Below are 27,192 nucleotides of genomic sequence, written 5' to 3'. Positions count from 1 at the left end.
TTGGTTTCTTTTACCAGATAATAATTGCATATAAGTTGCTAGCTTTCAAATCTGAGTTCATTCCATAATTAAAGTTTAAAGTTTATTTCAAAATTTTGAAGTTTAACCAAGAGAAAACAGAAATGCCTTTGCAAAGGTAATTCAAATAACTATAATAGGCAGAATATGCTAGCTGGAGACAAGTAGAGTCGCCCTACAAAGGTAAAATGACAGTGGAGCAATAGGGAGACGGCAACAAAACAAAAATGGCCGTATCTTACAAGCTATTATTCCGCATAATCACAACACTCAACTGTCAACAATGGTGATTGTAACAAAGTTGAGATATACATCCACCACATGAACAAGAAAAAGAATGCCTCTAGAATATACACCATATTTCAATACAACTACGTATATAGCTATCTAAATGACAAAGCCTCATGAATCCGACATATACATAATCCCATCGTAGATCTTATGCAGATGGCTGCGTCGTGTCGTGCTACTCAATTGTTTGACTCACTCCCCTTGCTTCGGAATGATGAGAGTGAGAAGAATGACCGCGGAGCTGCAACACAGAACCACCAGCATATCACTGTCAGAAAGATTCTAAGCAAATTCCATAAACAGACATAAGCATTTCCTTCTTGCCATCCTAAAAGCCTCTGGCACATGGCCAAAGAAATATTCTATGTACGTATGTATTTTGAAAAATTCATTTAAACTTTTTATTCTAAAATCCTTTTATACATGAAACACCACACCACATATAAGATAAGTATATTCATTGGAGCTTGACAATTGTAGTATTCCATTTGTGTAGAGCAAGACTAACTTATTGAATGCAAGTAGCACAAACTACTTTGATTCATAATGAACAAATAGTATAGATCATTGTGTGTGTGTGTATATATAAGGGAGCTTTAGTTTTAAAACACAATATAGTTTACTAATTTGGAAGATAGGAATACAATTTCATCTAATTAGCATAAGGCCAAAGGCCAAAATGTAGTACCTAATTTTACAAAAATATCATTTAAAAAATATCAAAATTACACACAATGCCGCTCCTTCTAAGGCAAGCATACTATGCCACATGTCCACATCCAGCCAACCGCCACCTGTTACCACCATCGCTAGCCACCCGTCGACATGCGCCATCGCCCATCGCCCATCGCCAACTCCGTTGCCCTTTATTCACCTTTAAAAAAAAAACAAGAATTTTGTGTCATTGAAGAGACTCGAACGTTGACCCTTAAAGAAGGAGAGCTCACTCACAAACAACTACACTAAACTTGATTTTGTAATATTTATTCAGTTATAAAATATTTATATAAACAATCAACAGTTTTTTTAAATAAAAAAAATCATTTCAACACATATTCACAGAAAAAACTGCAAATAAAAATAGAAATTGCAACAAAAATACAATGTAGATATCAGTTATGTTAAAAAAAAAACAAAAACAAAAATTAATTGTATAGAAGCAAAATGGAGGAACCAAGATGAAAGTACTAAAATGGAAACTGAGATGCGAAAACGGAAACTGCAATGCATAGACAGAAACTGCAATTCTGAGTTTGGGCAAAAATGCTCAGCTCTAGAGTTAAACAAAACAAAGTAATATATATTTTTTTAATTCAAGACATGTTGGGAGACCAGAATAAAGAGCACCTAGAATGTAAAATAGGTTATTCATGTTTCTATTTTCTGCATTGCAAATTCCGTTTTCTGCAATGTAGTTATCGATTTCTGCTCTTTGCAATGAAGTTTCCGTTTTTTGCCTTATAGTTTCCGTTTTCTACAAAAAGCAAAAAGAGATATATGCGTACGAAAGCATCAGTTGGTTCGTGATTTTGAAATAAAGAGCAAAAAGAGATATATGCAGACGAAACGCAAGAAACCTCGAGATAGTAAACGGCTGCATAATCCAATTTTCCCAAAATTAGCCAACAGGGCAGTTAATAAATAGCAATATATATCATCATATTGATGAAAACCATATGAATTCCACATTTACAATAGGTATTTAAATGAACTGAAATTAATACAAAATTTGACTCAACTAAGCCTTATACCAAATTAACCATCATTTCCTTCTCTACCAATTTCTCAGCAATCCATCTACAGAAAATGAATAAGAGAGAGGGAGAGAGGAGCAAAAACTTACGAGGTAATCATCTCTTCTGTTGCCCACCCAACTCCTCATTTGAGTAACCTTTATTCTTTAAATTGGTGAGGTTGAAGGCCAAGGAAATAGCAAAAATCCAATTGTAATTAAATGAAAACAGCATCTGAAACTGCAATGTAATTTGTGCAAAACTACAATGTAGTTGGTCATGTCAACTCAGTATATAAAGCTCAAATAGATCCCCCACCAGGCATTAAAGTACTTGTAAAACCTGAGAGATTGATTTTCAATTCCACAGTTAAGACAATCTCCTTCACGATAGCAATTTCCACCTACCAAGTAAACACAGTATACTTTTTCGGAAGCCTGAGTTGGAGTGATGAGATACATGTTGTTGTGACAAGTCCCATATCAATGAAAACACATATCATACAATCTTATACTGGTGACAATTGAAAATAGATCATACTCATCCAGTAAAATTGACTACATACTAATAAGCGCATTTCTCCGGAGACAATGTCTGCCTCCCTTCTCTTTTGTAAGCGTAATTTTGTTAGTCATATAATGCACAGTTGAAAAGAATATATAAGAGTCTGCTTGATGAACAAGGAATTTAATTCTCATTCGTGAGTGCACTGAAGAACAGAAAACCAGGTGCCTTGGTGGGAAAATTGATATGGCATCATTTTTTTTGCAGGTTAAAAAATATATTAAAAGGCACATCAAATGAATAAAAGATGAAAAATATTCATGCTTTTTTGCAGGTCCTAAAATATTATGCTTGGCCTACAAATCACACCAAGCTTTTGTGGCCTACTGTTCAAGTTGACAATACAAAAGGCTGGGGAAGTAGATAAAGCAAAATATTATATTTTGTTATAAATTAAGAAGTGAAGTCCATGTGAATAAAGTAAGAGGATATTAGTCAAAAGATGAAATTATAATGTTGGGATGAATGATGATGTTGGGAGAAAATGTTGAAGATGCATCCACGGAAGGCCATTCTAATTGCCTATAAATAGGCTTCCTCTTAAGTTGTAAAATACACAACCAATTAGAATAGAAGAGAGTCAGAGTCAGAGAAGAAAAGAGTGAGTGAGTTCTATCTGAGAAGAAATTCTGTCAGTGTAAACACCACAAGAGCAAATATAATTTCACTCCCAATATACTCCCAATATTTAATAGTACTTCTCATACTCTCTGATTATTCTAATTCTATAACAATCAAAGTTTTAAGGAAAAACTCTCTACCCAAAATGATGTCCTCACATGAATTGAGAGAGAAAAAAGATGTTCAACTTTTCACATGTCCATTAGGACCAATAGATTAGGATTTACAGATGCTGGGATGGCTGGCTTTTTAAAGTTTACACAATACCTATAGAAAATTTTCGGAGTTTTCTTCTAGCTTTTTGATGAATTCTAATACGAGAAGAAACTAGATATGTGCAAGAAAAAAAATACTCTCTTGAACTAGAAGACCTTGGACTCGCCGGTGAATGCCGAAGGAATGAGCCGCGAATCAAGCAACTTGAGAATTTTGGGTCAGGCTTTTAAACAAAAAGGGTATAATTATCTTTTTAGTGATTAATGTAAGGTGGGCCAACAAATCTGGACCTCCTCTTTGGCCAAATTCAAAACAAAATTCAATTCCTAGGTATTAAAATCAAAACATAAATATTGTTTGTCTCAAATACTAATTAGTAAGGATAATTATATCTAATACATTTTCTTATATATTATAGGGTCGGATCGGATGACACAAATTAAAACACACTTTAAAAAAAAAAAATGAAACATGTTACAAAACTAAGGGAATTGACTCGAGAGAAAACTTAGAGGAAGACATGCTCAAGAGCTCAACCATAGCTTCTTCTCTTCTCTTGTATATTTGTCATTCATCTTTGATGCCTATTTATAGGCATAGGAAGTACATAGTTTACTACCATAAGTGGTAGGTTCCATTCAATCACATTGGTAGGTTACAACAAATCACACTTTTTATTTATTTATTGATATACCAAAGCCCAACGCTTTTTAATATTTTCATTGTATTATTTATATCTAAAATTAAAAAAGAAAGCATGTTTTAATTTTAATTTATATATAGATTTAAAAACAATTTAAACAATTTATATATAATAATAACAATAATAATAATATTGTTGGGCTGGAAACAAAGCCCAATGGGCGGATAGACGTAAATGGGTCCAATAAAATGTTGCCTCCGTTCTCTAAAAACTATTCTATCAGAACTTCAGAAGAAGCCCGCAGAACCGCGCACTTGTACTTCTGCTTCCGCTAAAGTAATCTCTCTCTCTCTCTCTGCCTCTCTCCTTCTCCCATAATGTTCTGATTATTGCTGTTATAATATTTTGCGGTTTGTTATTTGAATAACCTTTTGTGCCTGTTAGCTGTTTGTGAGAAGTTCTCTGATGTAATTTTCTTTATGGGTTATGGCTTGATGTAATTTTCTAATGATCTGGGTTCCCCCCCTATGTCATTAAAAATAATAATTAGGGAATGGAGGAGGCATCAGGTTTCGAAATCCTGACCTCATCCCTTAAAAATATAAAACTAACCCTAAACATCTTGCGCCGTCTCCATCCTCTCTTATTTTCTTCTTTCCTTCTATCGCTCTCCGTCTGGCGACAGGGTCGCAAACTTATAAGTTTCAAACAGATACCACAGCTACTAGGGACAATCTCAAGGTGCTCCAACCGACTGATATTTAATCTTTTATGCCCAGAAAGATTTTGAGTCGAGGACGGTAGTTCTGATGTGCCTTCTAAACTGAGTAATAGTGGATCTTCCATAGGCTTCAAGATTTCTGGGAAGCATTCAAATTCAGAGCAACTATTGAGATCAAGTATCTTAAGAGATTTCATTCTCTACTTGTTTTCCATCTCCCATTTCCTCAATTACAGTCTATAGAGTTTCTGTTGGGATTTTGCCCTAGAACTCAATTATCTTCGTTCCAACTTCAATTCTATTGCTTTATCCTTCTATTCTCTGATTTTAGTGGCTGTATTGGTGCTGAGTGAACTAATCACTTGTATAAAATAGCAGATTAGACAATATGGATGACAGTCTGTACGACGAGTTCGGGAACTATATAGGGCCTGAAATTGAGTCTGACCAAGAAAGTGATAGAGAGGATGAAGATGGAGAGCTTCCAGATAGGCAAGACGATGGGGCTGCGTCTGATGGTGATGATGCAGCAGCGGCTTCCAATGGGTGGCTAGCTGCTACCTCCAATGATGTTGATATGGACAATCAGGTTGTTCTTGCTGAGGACAAAAAGTATTATCCTACCGCGGAAGAGGTTTTTGGGGAAGATGTTGAGACTTTGGTCATGGACGAAGATGCACAACCCCTAGAACAGCCCATTATCAAGCCTGTTAGGAATGTCAAGTTTGAGGTTGGCGTCAAGGATTCTTCCACCTACGTGTCTAACCAATTCCTTTTGGGTCTCATGTCAAACCCTTCTCTTGTTCGGAATGTTGCTCTTGTGGGGCACTTGCAGCACGGAAAGACGATATTCATGGATATGTTGGTGGAGCAGACACACCATATGTCCACTTTCGATGCAAATAGTGATAAGCACATGAGGTACACGGATACAAGGATTGATGAGCAAGAGAGAAGGATATCTATTAAAGCAGTTCCTATGTCCCTTGTACTTGAGGATAGCAAGTCTAAATCGTACCTGTGCAACATTATGGATACACCTGGTCATGTCAATTTCTCTGATGAAATGACTGCTGCCCTCAGGCTTGCTGATGGTGCTGTCTTAATTGTGGACGCCGCTGAAGGAATGATGGTAAGCAACTCATCTGTAGTTTTCTATAGATTATGTGGACGAGAGTCCTTGATTATGGTATACTGCTTACTTAAAAAAGTTTATGATTTTGATGAACAGGTAAATACCGAGAGGGCTATACGCCATGCAATCCAAGATCGCCTACCAATTGTGGTTGTAATCAACAAGGTATAATTTTTCCATATTCTAGAGCTGCTTTAGTTCTCAATTTTATTTCCATTTGGTCAGAATATGAAGTTGCGCACTTCCATTAACTGTACTGGTATTCTTACAAACATGAATTTTCATGTGAAAGGTTGACAGGTTGATAACAGAACTTAAGTTGCCCCCAAGGGATGCTTACTTCAAGCTAAGGCATACTTTGGAAGTCATTAATAACCACATAACTGCTGCCTCTTCAACTGCTGGCAATGTGCAAATTATTGATCCTTTGGCAGGGAATGTTTGCTTTGCAAGTGCTACCGCAGGATGGTCATTCACGTTGCAATCATTTGCAAAGCTATATATTAAACTTCATGGTGTCAACCTTGATGCAGATAAGCTTGCTTCTCGTCTCTGGGGAGATATGTACTATCATAGGGGTGACAGGACTTTCAGGAGAAAACCCCCTGTTGATGGAGGAGAAAGATCATTTGTCGAGTTTGTGCTTGAACCCCTGTATAAAATTTATAGCCAGGTAATTGGAGAACATAAAAAGAGCGTGGAGGCAACTCTTGCAGAATTTGGTGTCACCCTTAGCAATGCAGCTTATAAATTGAATGTTAGACCTCTGCTGAGGTTGGCTTGTAGCTCAGTTTTCGGATCTGCCTCAGGCTTCACTGATATGCTGGTTCAACATATTCCTTCCCCTAAAGATGCCGCAACTAGGAAAGTTGACCACATATATACTGGACCAAAAGACTCTTTGATTTACAAGGCCATGAAAAATTGTGAACCTGATGGTCCTTTAATGGTCAATGTAACCAAATTGTATCCCAAGTCCGACTGTAGTGTGTTTGATGCATTTGGTAGAGTTTATAGTGGCAAGATTCAGACAGGGCAGACTGTACGTGTATTGGGAGAAGGCTATTCACCAGAGGATGAGGAAGACATGACAGTCAAAGAGGTGACAAAATTATGGCTTTATCAAGCTCGAGATAGGATACCCATAGCCGAGGCTCCTCCTGGTACTTGGGTTCTTATTGAAGGTGTAGATGCTTCTATTATGAAAACTGCCACCCTTTGTGATGAGTATTATGATGAGGATGCTTACATATTCCGTCCTCTTCAGTTCAATACGCTGCCAGTTGTGAAGACGGCAACTGAGCCTCTAAATCCAAGTGAGTTGCCAAAAATGGTGGAGGGTCTTAGAAAGATCAGCAAGAGTTATCCACTTGCAATCACTAAAGTTGAGGAGTCTGGGGAGCACACAATCTTAGGTACAGGAGAACTGTATTTGGATTCAATAATGAAGGACCTTAGAGAGCTCTATTCTGAAGTAGAAGTTAAGGTATTTGTTGCTCACACTTCTCTTATTTTCTTCACTTTTATTATGTACCTTTTCCACCTCTTAAAGATGTCAAAATTTTATTTTCTTCTTTTGTTGATGGATGTTCGTTTGTTTTGTATGTTTCACTTACAATGTAGGTTGCAGATCCTGTTGTTTCATTTTGTGAAACAGTGGTGGAGTCCTCATCAATGAAATGTTTTGCTGAAACACCCAACAAGAAGAATAAAATAACTATGGTAGGAAGCAACTTCATTTTCAGAACTTTTATGAGATATTTTTTCAAATTATGATCACCTAAAAGCCGTTGTCCATATGTAGATTGCAGAGCCATTGGAGAGAGGACTTGCGGAGGACATTGAGAATGGTGTTGTAAGCATTGATTGGTCTCGGAAGGATATAGGCAATTTCTTCCAGACTAGATATGAGTGGGATGTTCTCGCTGCACGGTCCATATGGGCATTTGGCCCTGATAAGCAGGTAATTCACCTGTTAAGCACATGTAGCATTATTATGTTTAAAGTTTTTATGTCCTTTGTACCTTTTTAATCCTAACATAAACTTTATGTATCTTCTATAAAAACTTTCCTTTATTCATTACCCTTTCTCCTTCCATTCCTTGAATTCTAGTTATACATTCCATGCCTTGCATGCTTTTGTTTGACACAAGGGTATATGTGCAGGGACCTAACATTCTGTTAGACGATACACTTTCAACTGAAGTTGACAAAAGCTTGCTGAATGCAGTGAAGGATTCAATTGTTCAAGGGTATTTGAAATGAATTCTTGTTCTTTTGCCCGATATTGTTGTTCCAGTTTATTGCTTACCATAATGTTATGGGGGACAGGTTTCAGTGGGGTGCTCGAGAAGGACCCCTTTGTGATGAACCCATCAGAAATGTGAAGTTCAAAATAGTGGATGCAAGGATTGCACAAGAGCCATTGCATCGTGGATCTGGTCAGATCATTCCCACATCTCGTCGTGTGGCCTATTCATCATTCTTAATGGCAACCCCACGGCTTATGGAGCCAGTATATTATGTGGAGGTAAATTCTTCCTTTTTGGTTTATATCACAATGAGATTGATTTTCAAGGAAGGTTATATTCAAGTACTTATTTCTTTTGATGTAAATGAGGACCAACATGGTGGTTAAGGTGACAAGTGTGGACATTAAAGCTGAACAAGCTGCTCACTTTTAGTTGCAATAAGCAGTTTAGAATCCCCCATCCTGTTACACATTTTATCCTTTTGGAAGTCAAAATGTAATCTTTCAAAGTAAAAAAGTTCATGTGTGTTATGCTCTCTTATTTATTTATATTTTTGTGTTACCAAACATAGGTGAAACGAGACAAGTTATTTCTCAAAGCTACAAAAATGATCTATTTATTTGATTTTCCTTTTAAATAGAGATCCCGAGGAAGTTAGATTGCTTAATATGAATATCCTGTCACTTCAATGAGGGGAGCTTTTCTTTGATTTTCTGATTGATTTTTGATGCTGTTGTTTCAGATACAAACACCAATCGACTGTATTTCTGCAATCTACACTGTTCTATCTCGCAGGCGTGGACATGTTACGGCTGATGTTCCTCAACCTGGGACCCCTGCTTATATTGTTAAGGTTTGTTGGCTCAGCTTTGTTTATGTAGAGTTCCAATTTCATTCTGTTGGTTCTTCGTTTTATCATGAGGGAGGAGACTCTTGCTGACAAGTGTTTCAATGGATAAATTCAGGCATTTTTACCAGTTATCGAATCTTTCGGGTTTGAAACAGACTTGAGGTACCACACCCAAGGACAGGCTTTTTGCCTATCAGTCTTTGATCATTGGGCTATAGTTCCGGGGGATCCTCTTGACAAGAGTATCGTTCTGCGACCCCTGGAACCTGCCCCAATTCAACACCTAGCCCGTGAGTTCATGGTGAAAACCAGGCGCAGAAAGGTAAAAGCATTCCATCATCTCTCTCTCGCTCTCGCTCTTTTGGTATCCTTCTGGCAAAGTTTGAGGAATGCTAAAATTTTCCCCTAGTTGTACTGTTGCTATATTGGAAATTCACGAAATGCGGAAGAAAGCCATATCCAGGCATAAATTTGCTGATTTTCTTTATTTTGTTGAAAATGGCAGGGAATGAGTGAGGATGTGAGCATCAACAAATTTTTCGACGAGGCCATGATGGTGGAACTGGCTCAGCAAGCAGCGGATCTTCATCAGCAAATGATATGATGGCGGCGGCTTCATAGTATCCAAAGTTTAGGGAGGAGATTGTAGGAAAATTTAGTATGTGATGAAAACCAGTAGAAGTATTGTGATGTTGTTGAGCTTAGAATTGAAATTCACGTGACAAAAACGAAATGGAAATGGGTGGACGCTAGAGTAAATTTTTTATGTTGTAACTTTCGGGTGTCCTATAACCGTGACTGTTGTATCCAAATAATTTTTGGTATCCTTGTTATAATTCCGTACAAAAACCAAAAAACCAGTAACATTGCAGTGAGATTGTTCTTCTCTGTAATCCAAGAGGTTTTGATCATGTTGCTTGCTAATTATTTTTTTCACTTTAGAATTCAATTGAGAAATGTTTGGTTAATTTCAATGTGCCATGTTGACATCACAGATGGATGCTCCTGCTTGATCTTGCATTTCTTTCTGCCTATTCGATTGGAATGTACTTTGCAGGGCATGTTGGTGATCGGATTGATTTGAGGTTGTTTCTTGTGTTTGGGATGATGTCTGGTGGCATATTAACTATATTCTTTGTTTGATGTTGGTTTGATGTTCATTTGTTGGGGTACTTTATGGCTGTTCAAGTTCTTGGGTTGGTTAGTCAATTGGGTGGCCTTGTGTGGTAGCAGTGGTGGGAAACTGGTTTGAGAAAGAAAAGAGGGGGTTGATCATGGGGATCTGGAGTTCACATACCTCAGTTGGAAACATTATTGATTCAGTTGTGGCGTCTGGGGTTTTGGAATTTGGATGGGGCTGGTCCTTTGTGGTGCCTGGGGTTTTGGTCATTTTGGTCGGCATTTTAGTGTTTTTGTTTCTCCCCGTGAATCCAGAAGACTTGGGATTTGAGTCTCGGGTAAAGGAGATTCAGATGAATATGGAAGTTAATGGGATAGAGAATTTGGAGGGAAAAGTGGAATCAGACGAAGCAGGTCTTCTTGGAACAGAGAATGTAGATGTCGATACAAGCGCAGATACTTTGGCTGCAATTGGCTTTTGGGAGGCATGGAGGTTACCGGGCGTGGCACCATTTGCTCTCTGCCTGTTCTTTTCAAAGTTGGTGTCTTACACTTTCTTGTACTGGTTGCCCTTTTACGTAAGGCACACAGGTACTTCCTCCAGTCAGATTTTTGTATATGATTTTGAAACTGATTTGTTGGGATAGTCTTATGATATCCCAATATGGTTGAACTGCTTCTTTGGATTCTATGCATGAGTTTTTTTGTTCAAATACACACCATCATGAAAATGGCTATCCTTGTCACAATTCACAAACAATCTGGAGCATTCAAAATCAGAAACTCAAGGTTACCACATAAAGATAGTTCTATACTCATAACCTTTGAAAGCGCCTATGTTTGTATGTGTATGTCTTTAAAATCCAAATAATTACCCTAGGGGGATTATCTTCTTGTATTCATCATAAATTTTGTTCGGCCTTGCATGCATTTGTCACACAAAACTGCTGGGAATCTTTCAGCCGTATTTGATATTGGAGGAGTCTTTGGTGGAATTTTAGCAGGATTGATATCTGATACGATCGAAGCTCGAGCTGTAACGTCAATTACATTTTTGTTGCTTTCAGTTCCAGCCCTTGTTTTCTACTGGGTTTATGGAAGCCTATCTATGGTTGCCAATATTCTTTTGATGTTTCTTTCTGGATTGCTGGTGAACGGCCCATATTCACTCATTACAACAGCCGTTGCTGCAGATCTTGGTACCTAGACAGTGATCAGAGGAAATTCCCATGCAGTAGCTACTGTGACTGCAATTATAGATGGTACAGGGTTCTGTTGGGGCGGCCCTTGGGCCACTTTTAGCGGGGTATACTTCCACGACAGGGTGGAACAATGTATTTCTTATGCTAATTCTTGCTTTTTTCTGTGCAACTTTGTTTTTGATTCGCATTGTGAGAACGGAGATTAAAGGGAATTTGAATGAGGGAAAATGGTCTTTGTATAGCATAGGCCACACAATGATTGAGATTTTCTCAAGGCATATATATATATATTTTTCTTTTGTCTTTCTTGTCATACCAGAAATGAGTCCACCAATACCCCCTCTCTAAGAAGTATTTGAGATTCTGAAGTCCCTCAGCAGAAATGCTTCGTCTGACTCTAGACCTCTCTACCAACACATGCGGAGGTGGCTCCAAGTGGAAACTCACCATAACTAGCGTCAAATTATCGCTTGCTCCACGCTTTATTGCCTCCTCTATTATTTCCTTGCAGCACAATTTCACATCATTGTCCTCTTGGAGTCTCCTTCGAGCAAAAGCAACAGCATTTTGGCTCGTGAACACATCCCATATTCCATCACTACCAATTATCAAAAACTAATCATCCTTGGTCAGTGTCATCAATTTAAGTTCTGGTTCAGATCACTCAAGGGTCCTCCCATTTAGATAACCATCATCAATATATCCACCCAAGGATTCAATCCGCATTCTTTCTTTTGTGCAGCAGGGTCTATGATCTTTTGACATTTCTACAGCCGCTCCACATCGTGACAATACAGCCCGCCAATCTCCGGCATTTGCCACAAGCAAACACCTGTCCAAAAGGACAATTATAAGCTGAACCAGACTAGATGTCACAGAAAAGGTCTGACAAAAACAAACTAAGCAGTCTCAAGAACGGGGCATGAGAATAGCCAAAAGTGCATACATGTAGGATAATTAAATCAAATGGGGAGATATAGGGTGTGGTTATTCTGGGCCACTATGATCAATTCAGTCTTCAATCTCACTAATCTCAAGTTGCGACCAAGATTTGGTCACACAACATCAGTTTTCTTTACCATTTTTATTTCTTGTTAGTTTTCTCTACCATTTTTATTTCTTGTTTTGCTCATGCAACAGACAATTCATTCTTCAGCATGACACCCGCATGAATTGGCTGATCAGGTTTTCTCTTAGTCTTTAATCTGATGGCCCAGACTTGCAGTAATGATTATTCAAGCCTTACTGTTGTAAGTCAACACCCTTATTACAGATAACAACGAACTTACACCCTTACCTCCCACATATCATTGCCGTGAGTGCAGTTGTTCCAGAAGCAAGGGAAGACTCAAAGAGAGCACGTTTTTGCAAATGCAGCATCCGTCTCCATAAATGACCTTGTTATCACCTTTTCAAGTTCTAATGGAAAGTCAGCATCCTCAACAACTACTCTTGGCAAATTGTCACGAACAAATTGTGCTGCATCCTTTCCTCCGTAACCATCAAATACCTGTTTTTTTTTCTTTTCAAATTGCCATTTACATCATCAAAATCTGGTAAAATAAAAAAATGTCTGAATTGTTATGCATGAGATTTCATTAAACTGTTACAAGTACCCTTAAAGTTCCAAAAAATTTATTTTAGTATTTAGAAATTGTCCAAAAAACTTTTCTTCATATTCTCGTTCTCATTGTAACCATGGTTTACAATGAAAACCTCGAGAAGTATTGGGATGGTTTTTGAATTGTTATACAACGGAAGAAGGTGAAAAAACTTACTCCATAGAAGGAGATGGCTTCCTCACTGAGTACATTATAACCAAACTTCTTAGCTAAGTCACCAACGCATATATGAGTATCCTCCATATGGGTTCGGCCCCCAATATGAGACCACTCTCCTGACCGAAGGGAAGGGAAAAAGTTCAGCAGTCTCTGTTTTCTGTCTACAACCACTGTATCCTCTCACATAAGCTTTCGAGCTAAAAGACCAACAACATGTTGAAACTTGAATCAGAATATGACGCATTTCAAGTAAACAAGTCAAGGACTCAAGCAAGCAAAAAAAATGTTCTCCAGCCAGAAAATGAAACTCAAATCAATCACAAAAGTTACATTGCATCGAAACATCAGCATTATCGGGTTTCCCAAAAAATTGTGAGATATGAAAAACTGTATAATGTTTGTGAAATATCAAAATCAGTCAAAACATAAAGTGTAACATAAAATGTAATTCAAGACAAAGAACTCAAGGAGCAGAAAATAAAAGAGGAGATCCACTACAACACAATCCAATCAAAACAAACCCTTGAAAAACAAGAACGTTAGTCATCACCATCCAGCTGTACATAATTTTTGTAAATTGAAAGTAAAACAAAGAATTGCAGCTTAGCTTACTAAAAAGGAAAAACAATTTCCAAAACAACTGTGTCCCAAAATGAACTAAAAATTAGCAGAGGATTAGAACTAGTATAAGTAAAATTAATTGAACAGTGCAGAGATACAAAAATGAAATTGTATTCACGAGAGGCCAAATGATTGAGAAAAACATAAAGAGCAAAAACTGGACCAAGACAACTACACACGTAAAAGCCAATTAAAGAACAATCATAAAAGAAAAAACATATCACAAAGAAAGACCGGCAAAAGAAAGTTTCTGTCAATCATCAATCACAATAAGAAAACAAAGACCCAGAAGTCAATTTTAACCGAACGATCCTAAAAAGCTACGAAATTGAGAGAACCCCAATAAAGCTAAGCAGTCAAAGAAGAAGAATTTTTATTTGAAATGAGTTTAACATGGTTTTCTGAAGACTGGAGCTCATCAAAGGAGTTTCCTTGTCCAAATTCTCCGTCTGGTTGTGCAAGATTTCACATTGCAAAGGCCACTGCTTGTTATTGTTGTTGGTATTGATGTTATTATTCTCCATGTTCCCCATTTCTTGACCAAGCTGTTCTGCGTCTATCAAGCACATGCTTATGATGAAAATGATAATGGCGGTGCTATTTTTAGTGCTCAGTTTCTTAGCGAGTTGCTGACGAAGGAAAGTAGTAGAAGAAGCAGAGAAAATGAAATATAAATTTGTGGTGAGAAGATTCTGAAAATATTTGAGTGGAATGAGGGCCTCTGTTTATTGTAGTAGTATTCTCACAGAGAGAGAGAGAGAGAGCGAGAGAATGAGAAATCTAGATTTTTCTGTGAAAGCCACACCACACCACAATCTTCAAAACCATAGTTTGTCTCAAGCCTAATTAATTAGCAAGTTTGTTTCGTTTCGTTTTGTTTTGTTTAATGGGCAATAATTGCTCCAAAAAGTTTGAAAGTGAATTAAAAGGGCATATTCAATGGGAAAATGTTGATTGTACGATTATAATTGGACACGCACTTACTTAGTATCTAGGTAAGAAAACACATATCACCTATCATGTAATGGAGCCTTATTTAATACTTGAAAACATCATGCAGGCCAAAAACCGCAAACAAAGCTACAAATCAAATAATCTTTCTTTGGTTCCCTCTTTCACATATCATCAATCTCAACTTGTAACAAGGTTTCTCCTCCAACTATCATTAGCTCATGATTTACACATTGTTATTCCATAGTTGGTCAGTTTCTGAATGAAGCCCCTCACTACCAGTTGAACCTCTGTTTTGATCGGCTAACGGGGTCTAGCCCAATGAAAAAGAACCTTGACTTGCAAACTCTTGTAAACTAGAGATCTCAAATTCAATTCAAACCTTGGCACATTGACCGTGTGTGAGAAAATCTTTGTTTTGACTGAGCAAACGAATGGCAAGTAAAAAAAAAAATTATTAAATGCAGAGGATTCAAACTTGCGGACTGAACAACTAGAGCTGCAATCTCCCACCAAATAATCTAAATCTTAGAACCTCAGAAAAAAATTAGAAACATAACTTGAGCAGCAATATAATCCAATATTTGGTTTCTTTTAGCAGATAATAATTGCATATAAATTGCCAGTCAAATGGATCTAGCTTTCAAAACTGAGTTCATCCCATAATTAAAGTTTAAAGTTTATTTAAAATTTTTAAATTCTAATTAAGAGAAAACAGAAATGCCTTTAAAAAGGTAATTCAAATAACTATAATAGGCAGAATATGCTAGCTGGAGACAATTAGAGTCTCACTACAAAGGTAAAATGACAGTGGAGAAATAGGGAGACGGCAACAACACAAAAATGGTCGTGTCTTACAAGCTATTATTCCGCATAATCACAACACTCTCCTTAAACTGTCAACAACGGTGATCGTAACAAAGTTGAGATATACATCACCCAAAGGCCAACCACATGAACAAGAAAAAGAATGCCTCTGGAACTACCAAAATCACAATTACATACGCCAATAACTGATCGACTCATTGTTCCATAGAATATACACCACATTTCAACACAACTACGTATATAGCTAACTAAATGACAAAGCCTCGTGAATCCGACATATACATAATTCCATCATAGATCTCATAAAGATGGCTGAGTCGTGCCTACTCAATTGTTCGTATCTTATAATATGACCATTCTTTAAACCTACCCTGAAGATGATCCAAGCACTTGCTATGTGGTATTCTCTAAGTGGTGATTATCTCAGCTTTGACTCACTCCCCTTGCTTCGGAATGATGAGAGTGAGAAGAATGACCGCGGAGCTGCAACACAGAACCATGATCATATCACTGTCAGAAAGATTCTAAGCAAATTCCATAAACAGACATAAGCATTTCCTTCTTGCCATCCTAAAAGACTCTGGCACATGGCCAAAGAAAACTTGACAACCCATTCCGACTGGTGAACTGAAGCTGTCCAGGATAAAATGGAATGTTTTTTTTAGCTCTTCACAGCTTCAAATTCATCAGCCAAAAAGTTGCTACTACCACCACACCAGAAATTTTGTTTCCTAGGTTGAAGCAACAAAGTACAGTGTACTATGGGGGTTATCCACGGATTTGCCTCCACTAGAGTAACTTCACCCTTGCATTTCAACCAAGAAAAGTAAAAGAAATTACAAAACAAGAAAACGTTAATACAGAATCACCTTTCAATGAGCTTCCTGACAAATGATCCTCCCTCAGTTTAAAGTTCATTGGAGGTGCTGGGATGGAGCTTCGTAATGCTTCAACTGCATAGAGTAGTCAATTTGAAAATTTAGCTTTACATTTTTTTTCCCATAGGATAAATGCAAGAAATAAATTTCTTTAAAAAGAAATCAATTCGCCAAGTTCATAGCATATATGCATAGGAAGTTCAAACATAAGTGAAAAAAATATCAAACAGGATAATTTGTTTAAGTATTTGCAAACTACCTGCTGTTTCGACAAGAATGCATAGGGTCAACATTTTGATGAAGGTAACTATATGATTCTAAGGTAATTTAAATCCACACATTTTTAAAACTGAAAGATAGATGATTATTGGAAAACTCAGTGAGCTTTCTGTTTCGGCAGTACAATCCAAAGAATGTGGTGCGTGTGAAATGGATGCATTTCAGGAAGTTATGAAATGGACGCATGGAGACTGTAGCTGCGAATGCAAAGTGGTGAGTTGGGTTTCTAGTCCCTAGAGCTCTTCAAGGTTCATTAGGAAACCTTGGCAGCATTCGGCCACTTTGATTTTTTCACTCTAAGAAAACGGTTGGGACTCAAATATTTCCCCACATACAACAAGCTCTAAGTCACAGGAGTTGCATGAAGAAAACCTTCAATTGGCAATATACAGGTCATATAAGAGAATATAATTGGAAAATTAGGATATCTGTAAGTTACCCTGTTCATTGAACTCGCTTTCATTGAAGCTGTCATCAGTGCCCTGCATGAATCCCATTCTTGACTTCCTCAAATCTTCTGACAATCGGTTTGCAGGATCTCGCCCATCTTCTGTATCATCATCTCCTTCAGAAGTCGTAGCAGAGATCCAGTCACCCGTATTATCTATCCCACGACTTTTTCTTCCAAACTTTAACAACCGTTTAAATCCTTTTGTCATATCCTTGCGTGACTGATTTTGAGCAGAATTGGTAGCAAGAATAGGCTTCTGAGCACTTCCCCATTTCTTTCTCATTCGAGCGGCATCAACATCTATTTGGGTAAGACCATGAGAATTCCATGAAGCAGGGCTCCCAATTGGAGAGTCTGCAGAGGCATCAACATCTGAGGTCTCATGTGGGTAAGAAAAGGGATGATGCATGTGCAAGTTCCATGACATGGGGCTTTCCCCTGGCGAGTCTGGTAGAGACCCCAAAGCATGAAATGTTGAAGGCACAGCAGCCGGCAATTCAGCAACTGAAGCAGGGTCCACTTGAGAAAGAGATCTTACGGAATCGACATTATCAGACCCAGAGTTACCAGACTTTTCAGATTCCTGGCTCAGTCTTGGTTTCCCATTATCCATATCAACCTCATCTTCAACTGCCATATTCCCAAGCTCTTCCTCTTCTTCTTCTTCCTTTGCCATGTCAACTGAATCTTCTGCCTCAAAGGTCATCTCATCAAATTCTTCATTTGTTAAAGTCTCAGATGCCATGGACCCTTTCAACTTGGAAATACTAACTCCAGAACCAGTACCTATGCCATTACCTTTCCTAAGAAACGATTTCGACTCCACATATTTTGGAAATTTGTCATAATGCTCAGTTTGCTCTTTATCAAATGGCACCAAGACAACCCCATCCGAGTTCAGAGGAGACAAGTTGTTGAATTCTACAGGATTAGCAGAACTTTTCCTCGAGGACTGAGAACGCCGTGGCTTCTCTTCCTTAGACATTATCTCTTCACTTATGCTCTTGCTGCGGGAATAGCTTTTGACCTGTGAACGAGCAGGTATTTTGCTAACAGCTGTTTTGCTAACTCCTGAAGAGGGTTTTGTGTTTTCTTTCCTGAAATCAGAAAAGTTGGGAACTGACTGTGCAAGAGGATTTTCTAACTCTGGTCTTCGCCGCCCTGAACTAAAGTTGGAAAATTTGGACGATGACCGTGGCGCTGGTGCAGCTGGGGTCCAGTGGGTGGGCGAAGACAAATTTTTATTGGGAAAAAGCTTTTTATTTTGAATGCTTCTAGAAGCACCATCTCCTAAAGATGCCTCGCTAGAAAATCGATCTTCTCTGTACAATTTCTGGCCTGGAAAATCAGAGAGGTCCTCATCCTTCTCCCAATCAATGGAATCTATTGGCTGTTGTCAAAACAGAAAATTATCATCCTAAGATACAAATATCAATCAGCAACAAAAATATCTTCAAAGATTTAGGCAGAAAAAAGAATATCAAATCAAATTTTTCCAGTCATCAATTTTACTGCTAATATCATGATAATTTAAATAGAATCAATACCTGCTCCCTCTTCATACCAGATCTAAAATTAAAGGATCTCAGCTTGTCTTCACGTCGTTGAGCACTAGATACTGAATCCTGTCTGTCTGCTGACCCTGACAACTTGGCCTTTAACTCTGCCTTACTTTGCTCAAGGCTATCTTCCATGGCCTTCAACTTGGCTTCCTTTTCTTCTCTTTTAGAACCCCATTCTTCTCTCAGTTTAGCATCTCTTTTCTGCATGTACCTCTCATAGAACTTTCCTTTAGAATCAAGGGAGAAACCAGGCACAGAGAAATTCTGCCTCAGAGTATCACCATAATCCTGGGGACCTACCATCTTCAACGGGGGAGTAGTATTGAACTTGACCATATCACTAGAACTACCCATTGGTTCCATCACTGTGTTACTGCTACAAAATTGTGCAGGAGCAATCTCCTCTGCTGCAGGTTTTCTGTATTGAGAACTTACCGCCTGTTCCTTCTTCTTCACATCCACAGGCTTGCTTCTGCGAGCAGAACTAGACTGCTCCCCTGGAATCCGAAGCTTGTGTTCTGCAAAAAGCTTTTCAAGCTCATTCGCCTTAATTTTAAGCTCATCATTTAGCTCCTGATTTCCTTTGGTCTGTCTTACTCTCTGAACTTGCTCGACTGGCGTTGTTGGCATTGTAGGCAAGCTCTCTTGATTAATTGAAACCTTGTCACCTGTAAAATCCAACTTGCTACTTTCGTATACACTATTGGTTTCTTCTCTCCTACCCTGTGACTTCTTAATCTGTTCACGACGGGCAGAAACCGGTTTCTGGAATTTCATTTTTTGAGCTCCAGAGTCTTCCACTTTAATGTGTTGCTTATCAGATGACGTCAGGTCAACATTACCCAACTGCTCCCCAAGATCTCCAGAAAAAGATCTCCAGTGATGCTGGGGTGCCCGTTGATCAACCTCAATCCCTTTGATCTGTGCTGAAGAGGCTTCTTCAAGTTTGCGTCCAACACCACCCTCAAACTGCCCAGAGAAAGATCGGGAATGACCCTGGTAACCCCTAGAACGTAACTGAGTCGTTGACTGCTCTCTCAGTCTAGAATCCTCAACCCTATTCCCAAATCCACCACCAGATATAGCACACCCAACCTGGTTTTTCACTCCAACAACCTCGGCACGACCTGAAAATCCTTTAGACTGTGTATCAGAACCCAACTGATCCTTAAACCCTCTGCTTCTCTCTTCGCCACCTGAAGAAATCTTCAGCTTCTCCACAGAAACCCCTTGATCACTCAACCCAACCTGCTCTGTTCTTGCACTAGAGGACCTGGATTGGGTTTGAGAACCCACTTGCTCCTTCTTCACCTTTGACCCCGCCTCCTCCTCCTTGCCTACAAAAACCCCGACACCTGTCTGCCCCTCAGTTTGATCTTTCAGCTCAACATCACCAATTCTACCAGAAGCACTCCTTCCCTCAACCTTACAAGAATCTGTCGGGTCAATCGACCCCTTCCGGTCCTTATCCTCGGCCACAACAGAAACTATATTAGTCCCTGCCTTCGTATGAGAGATTGTATGAGAAACAGAGGAAACAGAGGAAACAGAGGACGGTGTGCACAAGGAGCTCTCCGTCTCTTTCTTCTCTGCACTCAAATCGATGCTCATGTCACTGGCACCGCTCCATCTTCGCAGCACAGCAGGCGCAGATGAGACGTCAGAGGAGAGCCTCCGGAGCTCCACAGGTTTGGCAACAACAACGGGTTTGCCGCCACTGGAACTACTCGAACTCTCCTTCTGCTTATTCTCAAAGAGGCTGATGCGGTCCTGCACGCTGAGCCGCCTCGCGGGTTGACTCACACCCAAAGGCGTCGACTCGGTCTGGGGCTCGTCCTTCTTCTCCACCCGGGCCTTGTCTTCGTCTCTGTCTTTCTCAGTTACGTTCTTACATTGTTGCGTAGGGAAGTTAGTGTTGAGGGACGTGGGATGTTGACACGTGGAGTGTCTTGATGGGTCTTCTAGTTTCTCCTGCTTGTTTTGGGGTTGGCTATGGGGCTTAACGTGGGGCCCAGATGTGTCTTCGGTAGGGTCATCAATTGACATGTCAGACTCACACGAGGATCTGACAGCTCTGTCGTCTACACTTGGCTTCCATGGGTTGATCACGTCGGATCTTCTTTGGCACAATGAGATAAATTTGGTGCAAGCTTCGCTGAGATTTTGAAAAATAAATAATAAATTACGAAATTGTATTTTGGTACAGATATAAAATTTACAAAAACTAAATTTAAAATGTTTTTTTAGGTGAGAAGTACAGAGCAGTTGAGATTTGGAGAAATGGAAAAAAGCCTTGCAACTGCTACACCTGCCTAATTGCGACAGGCTGCTTTACTATTTTCCTACGTTCTACCAACTTTTCTTTCTTCCCTAAGTCTGGACCAATTGGCAACTATTATAATTTATGGATTTATAGTGGGCCCTATATGGCCCCTTTAATGTGCTTCATAAAAAAGACAGACCAAACATACAAGAAACCCTCGTCTTAGAAAGATTATTACATGCTCCAAAATTGAAAGATCAAGTTGGCAAACTAGCATTCAGAGGTGACCCAACTTTGAAAAAAGAATAAAAAATTAAATTAAGAAGAAAATAAATAAATTTGATTCTGCTACGAAAATCCTTGTCAAACCATGAAAAATATATGCTATTTTATGGCCCAGAAGGGTTAGAAACAACCACTAATATGCAGACAAGCAACATGGAGTCTCATTCCGGCCAAAGAAAAGCATGGAGTCACATTGTGATTGGTTAATCTCCCATCAGAAATTTCATATCTTAATCACTTAAAATGTCTGATGGCATGCTTCAATCAAGCCACCCTGTTAAGCATTTTGATTGAAGAGTTGCACATTTTCAAGGTACAGGAAAGTATGATGGCATTTCACTTTCCAATTTATCAGATGTCTCCGAAGGGGCATGATAATATATCACCTTCACAATAATGCATCAGCTTATATAATTGGCGAATCTGGATTCAACTATCGGCACTGACAATAGTTAAGCCTAACTAGTAATGGCAAAATAGAGCCTCAGAAACCCCACACGCATTGGCAATGTGGAGGAATCATCATCTACCATGAAGGAAATTCTGGTCAACCTATTAGTTGATTTTGCATTCTTTATGTCAGTGATTCTGGAGAGCATTGGCCCAAATTAAGTTTTGAGACATTTTCCTCTACATTTATATCTGTTTTGCGTTTGCCACCAATTCAACCAGACAGACTCATCACTAGTACCAAGATGCAGCAAAAGTTCACCAGAAAAGGCGAGGTTTGATGATGCACACATGCAGACATGGAGGTAAGAGCAAATGCAAGTGAGAGCATGCATACACACACAGGGGAAGAGATATGGGAGGGGCATAGGCTATTAATAAGACTTTTTCTTTTCTTTTGGGAGTGGGTGGGGTTGAGATAAGATTAAATAAAACTTGAAGAAGCAACAATCAGAGAGGGGATTTCCCAGAATCTTACTTCAAGCAATGGGCACCAAATTGATCTGCAAAGAGTTTTAGTTGAGAGACTGTATCAGGGTTGAAACCAGCAGCAGATGCACGAGCACAAGCTGTGGTTAAATCCTGCCTAACTGCAACAAGTCGTACATCGATAGCCCTCAAAAGCTCCTTCCTGTATGAATTGCATTATGAGAATAAAAAATGAGACCAATTTCCAGAGGGGAAAGGGAGTGGGATGCTTTAAAATAGAATATACATCATAGCATGATTATGTACTGCCATCCTGAATGGTGACAGCAGAGTTATGGCCAACTGTTTCCATTAACATGTGTAGTCAACTCCAATCATTATTGTTAACTTCCAATTTCATCCTAGTAGTAGATTTCAATAGAGATATCATGACTGGATTTCTTTTCAGTTTGGACTTTTGCAAAACCAACATTCAATATCCTTGTCCAGCATAGAGAGCACTACATTCCTAAACATCTCAAACCACAATAACTTCATATGAAAGAGGTTCTGTAACCTCATCTCCTGGTAATGGTCAAGTTGTAGTCACTACAAAGAGACCATCATCTTAAATAACCTCACAGAAAAACCTTCCCCACTGCTGACTTCATGGATCCAACACGAAGAAAAGTGCAAAAATGAGGGGAACCTAATGAGTTCAAATATGCTCCTATTGCTGCACTTTAACTATAATTTTTTCCATAACTTGAAAATCTGACCACATTTATGAACAAAAAATTCACAGCAATCTAAGGCAATAATAAGTAAATTATAAAAAACCAAAATTTAACAGAGCATTACTTTGTTGCATCTGCTGCTGCTGTGATACCTGTTCCACCCCCACCTGAGCAAATTGTTCAAAATTTAGGTCAGCACTGTAATAAAACTCATGCTTCGATCAATATCCAGATTTGACTGGATATGTCAATATTAAATACTTTACAGTCAAAAGTACAATAGCACAGGCAAAGAGTGTGGAAGACAGTCTTCAAGGATATGGAGCTTGATCTTGAAAATTTAGAAGAGCATGATATTTAAGTGCTTGTGGCTTTCCCTTTACACATTCACTAATCTATAGAGTCTATTCAATCTGACATAGCAAAAGAAATACCAGAAAAAATAAGTACTATATATGGATGACCTAGATCAGAATTACTTTGAAAATTAAGCACAAATGAAATTAAAAACAGCAGCAAATTTTAACATCTACTTTAGACATTGGGCAGGCACTCCCAAAAATGTATGACATTACTTAGCATTTTATATACAAACACAATCCACGAACATCTATATTCATACAAGAAACTTAGCCTGACAGTAAAGAAACTAAGACAAAAAAAATGGTGATCCACTTCTACACCATCATCAATCCTAAATCATCTCCGATCTCAACCACTCATACAGAATCTACATTCACAATCAGTTATAACAAAGAAAGATCAATATGGACATAAATCCTCTCAGATAAAATTTAAGTTTATATTAGACAAGATTCTGGCCATTAAGTCTTGTTGCATCCAAATCAATTCAAGGTGCGAGATTACAATCAACTATCAAAAGTGAAGTTAGAACTGATGAACATACCCAATGCACCAGCATGTTGACCTCCCATTCCCTGGTATAAAACAGTTCCAAAATTTAATCAAAACAGAAAATGTGCTTGCAGTTACCATTACAGTTGTTGAACTGATCAAATGGCTAACCTGAGAATATATTCTCCATGCTGCCTCCAACTGCGACATCTCTGCATCAAATGTATTGACCAGTTCCAGTACTTCAGGTGTGCTAACAAACCGCACAAACCTATAAACAATATTGGCTACTGAAGTCAAATAAACCTGAAATATTACAACATAAAAGGCCAGCAGGCTTAAAATAACTAAAATTTATCTCCATTGGCAACCTAACCTTTCAAGTGTTCCTTTTGTGAACCATGTCTCAGCATATTTACGTTTCTCAACCTCAAGTTTAATTGACTGAACTGCAAGTGCAACCTGCTCCTCTGCAACTTTTAAATGGGTCACAAATGGCTTGACAGAACCAGATGCAAGCTTCTCAGTGTTCCCGTTACTAGAAACAAACAATTCACATCTGCGAAAGTAAAGAAAAACAAGATATGAACAATGATAATTGTAAGAGGAAACGATAAAAGAACATGGAAATGTAAAGACTCGTGACACTCACCGAGAGTGCTTTGGTGATAATTGGAATACTGCATAATCAAGAGGCGTATCAGATTTCATTTTCTCCTTCACTCTAGCTCCTTTATCCCAAATGACCTCTTCATATAACAGATGTAACTTTTAAGCCCCAAATGCCAAAGATCCTCACAATTCTGATTAGTTCATTATCAATGCATAATCTGAACCAAAAGAAGAAAAGAAAAATTATGAAACTGATTATACCAGTTCTTCCAAGTGACACAATATTGTGTAAACTCATAAAGCAACGAAATTTTGAAATTATTAAGGACTGGATGAAACTTTCTATAATCGAATGAAATATGAGAATCCCACAGTTAACTAATCCACATTCTAAATCAGAACGGTTTATTTGAAATAAGCATGTGTACAAAGAAAGAAGCACAAGCCTAGTTGCTAAAACCTACTACTTTTAGACCAAATACTTACCACTAATACACCAACAGATCTCAATCTAAAAACTCCTGTTAAAAGCGAAATGCACCTGAAGTCTAGCTCTTGTACAAAAATAGAAACCAATACTTCACATATGGAATTCAAATATTGCTCAGATCTGGGTTTGCAAAATCCAAATTCAAATGCAAAACCAAACAAAACCCAGATAGGCAAATGCCCAATTTACCCACAAAAACAAATTCAAATGCGAAACCACAACTGACGCAACCGGCATACATAAACTGAAATAGGAACATTTATAAGCACTCAAGCAGCTAAAAATTGCACGCAATAAATGCAAAAATCCAAACCAATCGCACCCAAAATTGAAGGCAAATGTGAAACCGATCGTCAATATGAGAAGCTTACCTGAGCTCAACCTCTCGGAGATCTTCGATTGCTTCAATCGGATCCTCTGATTTGCTCAAGCTGGTGGCAGCAGTTCACTGTTTTTTTCTTTCTATATATATTGTGCCCTCCTCCTTCTGGCTCTTTAAGAGTAGCTTTTCTTTTTTCCAAATTTTCCAAATGGTTTTTTGTTTTCAAATTAATATTGGGCTTTTCTTCTCTTTCTCCTTTAGGCTTTAGGCTTTAGGCTTTAAGAAAACCCTAATAACAGCAATGAGAATTTGGTTTTTGCTTTACTCATTCCTCAAATGCACCTTTTCTTTGCCCCTCTTTTTCCCCCAAGTGCTTTGCTTTGTGTTGCTTTCTCTCTCTACACTCTCTCTGTTTAAAAATACACAGTAGAGAGAGAGAGAGGGAGAGAGGAAGTGTCTGTGCTTTGAACTTCAGACAAAATTTTGGTTTGTAATTTGTAAAAAAAAATCTTAACTAGGATTGGAAGACAGAGACTCTTCGGTTGTGCTGATGTGTAATTACACAAATGGTCTTGACTGTAGTTGACTCCAAATTACCATGTTGCCATTCTTTTTGCCTTTTAATCAGTAATTAATTCATCCAACTTCAATTTTTTGTAAAAATAAATCGGAGCTTTTAATCCAATCAAGAATCCTCCACAAAACTTGTACCCAATGGTTTGAAATTTTAACCCATCTAGATAAAAATTGAAGATAAGAACTGTTTTTCTTTTCCAATTATGTCCTTATCTTCTTCCTTTTTTCCACTATTTTTTTTTATTTTTTCAAAGTATTTTCATAGTAAATTTTCTGGTTTTCCAATTACCTGGGTTAACTTTATTTTTTAATTGTTTAATTTATTCTTCGTGCTTGCAAATAATGATTTTTAAATCAACTATTTATGTCCATTTGCGTGCACGTTTTGTTCTTTTGTGAAATGCCTTTGTTTATTTTAGCTAAAACAACGGTCATGACTTGTATGATAGTTCCTATTAACTTGTATTATTATCATATGAAACAAACTTCAAATTACAAAACATCTAACGAGTTTCCAGCAAGAAAGTTTCGTATTTAAATTGATAACCAAAGTTACCAGGTCTCCAAATATATTACTTGTTAAAGAATATAAAATCTCGCATTAGAAACTTAACTAAATAAATTACAACTTATAATAAGTGGTTTCACTTCTAATGATTAAGTCAGAGATAATATCGGTGTTGCTAGTAATGAACCACATGTCCAACTTTCTGAAATTTAACCATACATATGCAATAGTAGCCAATGGGATCTAGCTCAGTTGAAAAGGACCTTAACTTGCAGAATTTGGGTCTCAAGTTCAAACTTTCATGACACTATAGTAGTGTATGTACGAAAAATCCCTCTCTCCATGTCAAGTTAACAATCAAGAGGGATGGGGACTAATTGTGTCCCTTATAATTTATCAAAACTTTGTTTTCATAGTTAAACTGGGATTTTTTAAATATATATCAGTCCCCTTCTATTGAGGGATCCCTCAAATAAAATTATTTGAGGGACGCCATTTAGGGTACCCTACAATTTTTTTCCCAATGATCCAAACCATCTATTTTTTAGGTCTTCATTCATAGATCATCCTTACAAAAAATTAGACAAATCGGAAACCGTTTCGACATCCAATTGTGTCTTACAAAATCAATGAACACGGTACTTCAAGAAAATGCTAAAATTTCAATAACTTAATTGAGTGGTCAAATGATATCGGATTCAAGTGATTTTTTGTAGGGATGATCTTTGAATGAGTATCTACAAAATAGACGGTTTGGATTAGTGAAATACAATCCGGAGTGGAGCCTACAAGGGGTGTCCCTCAAATAAGCTTATTTGAGGAATCCCTCAATAGAAGCTCTTTGTATATATATAACAAATATTTGGGAACGAGAGAATTAAATAAAAGATCTCGAATGCATGATTGAGCACACTCTAGTCAAATTACATTGCTTTCTCTATTTACTTAATCTTAGTCAAAAAAGATATAT

General features: G+C 38.0%; 3 protein-coding genes and 1 pseudogene across 4 annotated transcripts; 2 read left to right on the top strand and 2 right to left on the bottom strand.

The window, feature by feature from the left end:
- Positions 4,405-9,968, top strand: LOC18784004 (110 kDa U5 small nuclear ribonucleoprotein component CLO). 2 transcript variants are annotated; one of them, XM_020559149.1, is made up of 11 exons: positions 4,405-4,422; positions 5,186-5,939; positions 6,039-6,107; positions 6,235-7,428; positions 7,566-7,664; positions 7,747-7,905; positions 8,109-8,194; positions 8,274-8,472; positions 8,937-9,047; positions 9,160-9,366; positions 9,550-9,968. In XM_020559149.1, the coding sequence occupies exons 2-11, from the start codon at positions 5,196-5,198 to the stop codon at positions 9,646-9,648; spliced, it is 2,967 nt and encodes a 988-aa protein (XP_020414738.1). In that variant the 5' UTR covers positions 4,405-4,422; positions 5,186-5,195; the 3' UTR covers positions 9,649-9,968. The 2 variants fall into 2 exon arrangements, with proteins under 2 accessions (XP_020414738.1, XP_007217145.1); XM_007217083.2 differs by lacking the exon at positions 4,405-4,422 and adding an exon at positions 4,507-4,985.
- LOC18784289 (putative glycerol-3-phosphate transporter 5) lies at positions 10,066-11,683 on the top strand. The gene is made up of 2 exons (XM_020559150.1): positions 10,066-10,754; positions 11,165-11,683. The coding sequence occupies exons 1-2, from the start codon at positions 10,319-10,321 to the stop codon at positions 11,368-11,370; spliced, it is 642 nt and encodes a 213-aa protein (XP_020414739.1). The 5' UTR covers positions 10,066-10,318; the 3' UTR covers positions 11,371-11,683.
- LOC109947870 lies at positions 11,622-14,597 on the bottom strand (annotated as a pseudogene).
- Positions 15,544-25,623, bottom strand: LOC18783101. Its single transcript, XM_020559148.1, has 11 exons — positions 25,188-25,623; positions 24,367-24,544; positions 24,091-24,273; positions 23,886-23,985; positions 23,767-23,797; positions 22,984-23,026; positions 22,193-22,345; positions 18,702-20,871; positions 17,143-18,544; positions 16,416-16,499; positions 15,544-16,029 (listed from the first exon to the last, which is right to left on the bottom strand). Exons 2-11 carry the CDS (start codon positions 24,423-24,425, stop codon positions 15,965-15,967), a joined length of 4,290 nt encoding a protein of 1,429 aa, XP_020414737.1. The 5' UTR covers positions 24,426-24,544; positions 25,188-25,623; the 3' UTR covers positions 15,544-15,964.

The sequence above is a fragment of the Prunus persica genome, chromosome G3 (assembly GCF_000346465.2).
Source record: "Prunus persica cultivar Lovell chromosome G3, Prunus_persica_NCBIv2, whole genome shotgun sequence".
NCBI lineage: Eukaryota > Viridiplantae > Streptophyta > Magnoliopsida > Rosales > Rosaceae > Prunus > Prunus persica.
The sequence above is the reverse complement of the archived record's forward strand: the minus strand, read 5'-3'. Positions and strand labels throughout refer to the sequence as shown.